General features: G+C 24.4%; 1 protein-coding gene across 1 annotated transcript in view; it reads left to right on the plus strand.

Moving 5' to 3' along the window:
• LOC115033575 overlaps positions 1 to 1313 on the plus strand; it is a 5496-nt gene that overhangs the window by 708 nt on the left and 3475 nt on the right. The window contains exon 3 of the mRNA XM_029486383.1: positions 941 to 991. Within this exon, the coding sequence (XP_029342243.1) occupies positions 941 to 991 (51 nt within the window). The remainder of the gene's footprint in view (positions 1 to 940; positions 992 to 1313) is intronic.

Consider the following 1313-nt stretch of genomic DNA (forward strand, 5'->3'; position numbering starts at 1 on the left):
CTCTTTTTAGTAAAGATTATTTAATTAATTATTTTATTAGATTTAGAATTCATGCTGCAATTAAATTTTTAAATAGGAATTTAATATCAGAAAAAATAAAAAAAAATAGAAAATTATGTATACTAAATCATTTATGAATAAATTAGAAAGTATTTAGTATTAATAAGTAATCTAGGTAATTGTATAAACATTTTGTACTCCATCAATTCTGTATGTTTATAATAAATGTATAATATGTATTTAATTTTAATTGTTAATATTATATTGTTTGAAATTGTGAAAAATTTAAATAAATATTTGTTTGTAAATAACAATTTGCATATTTTATTTCTATATTACTTTTACCCAAGTATAATATTTTGAGTATTGAGTTGAAATTGAAAAGTTTACTAAGCAAAATCAAATTTCTATAATATGGTATGTATGTATGTTCAATAATTTAGCATTGGTATTTGTGATCACACTGATTTGGGCGGAGACCAATCACAGCACCGTATTCATTTTTTACATTGCAGCATAGGAAGTGCACAATCTGTTTTCATATAATCTGTGATCATACTATAGATAACTGCACTGTGATTATTTCATAACAAAACATTCAATTAGTCTTAAATGATTCATACTACAACCCTACCTATAGGTAGTACCTTTACCATAGTAGTATAATAGTTCAGAGAGTATAAAATAAGTGAAATTACGCGAAACTAGACGAATTATGTAGAAATTACAAAACTCGAGCGTAATATTCACATTTAATTTATTGTCTGTGATAAAAAAATTTAAAAAAATAGCGAGGAGAAAATAGTGCTGCTAATCATTATGTGTTCATTTTTTGTGTAGTAAAACATTTTTATTACGCCAAATGCTTTTTAATTTTTCAAACGTAGATTTATCATACTAATTAATGACTAATGAGTATCAAATATGTCAAATATGTCAGGATCTTCAGGTAGCAGGCGAACTGGAGGAACAACTAAGATCCGTCTAACAGGTGAGTTAAACCTCTTGATTTGTTACAACTTATAAATTATTATTTTTATTAATTAATTTAGTTTATTATTTTATCTATTTTATAAATGTTTAAGTGATTTACTTGATCTAGGTAATATTTTCACAAATAAGTTTTGAATAATTTTAATTTTAAATTTGTTATGGCATGTCAATTTGCAATTATAAATTGCATGTAGGTATCTTACCTAAAACATTCCATAATATGTTTTATTGGTATTTTGGAAATACCTACTTTTGTCTGTTGAAGAATTTTTAATGCCTAATATCTGTACCCTGGAGGTAAACAACTCCATGTCATAAAA

Source organism: Acyrthosiphon pisum, chromosome A1, assembly GCF_005508785.2.
Source record: "Acyrthosiphon pisum isolate AL4f chromosome A1, pea_aphid_22Mar2018_4r6ur, whole genome shotgun sequence".
NCBI classification, from domain to species: domain Eukaryota; kingdom Metazoa; phylum Arthropoda; class Insecta; order Hemiptera; family Aphididae; genus Acyrthosiphon; species Acyrthosiphon pisum.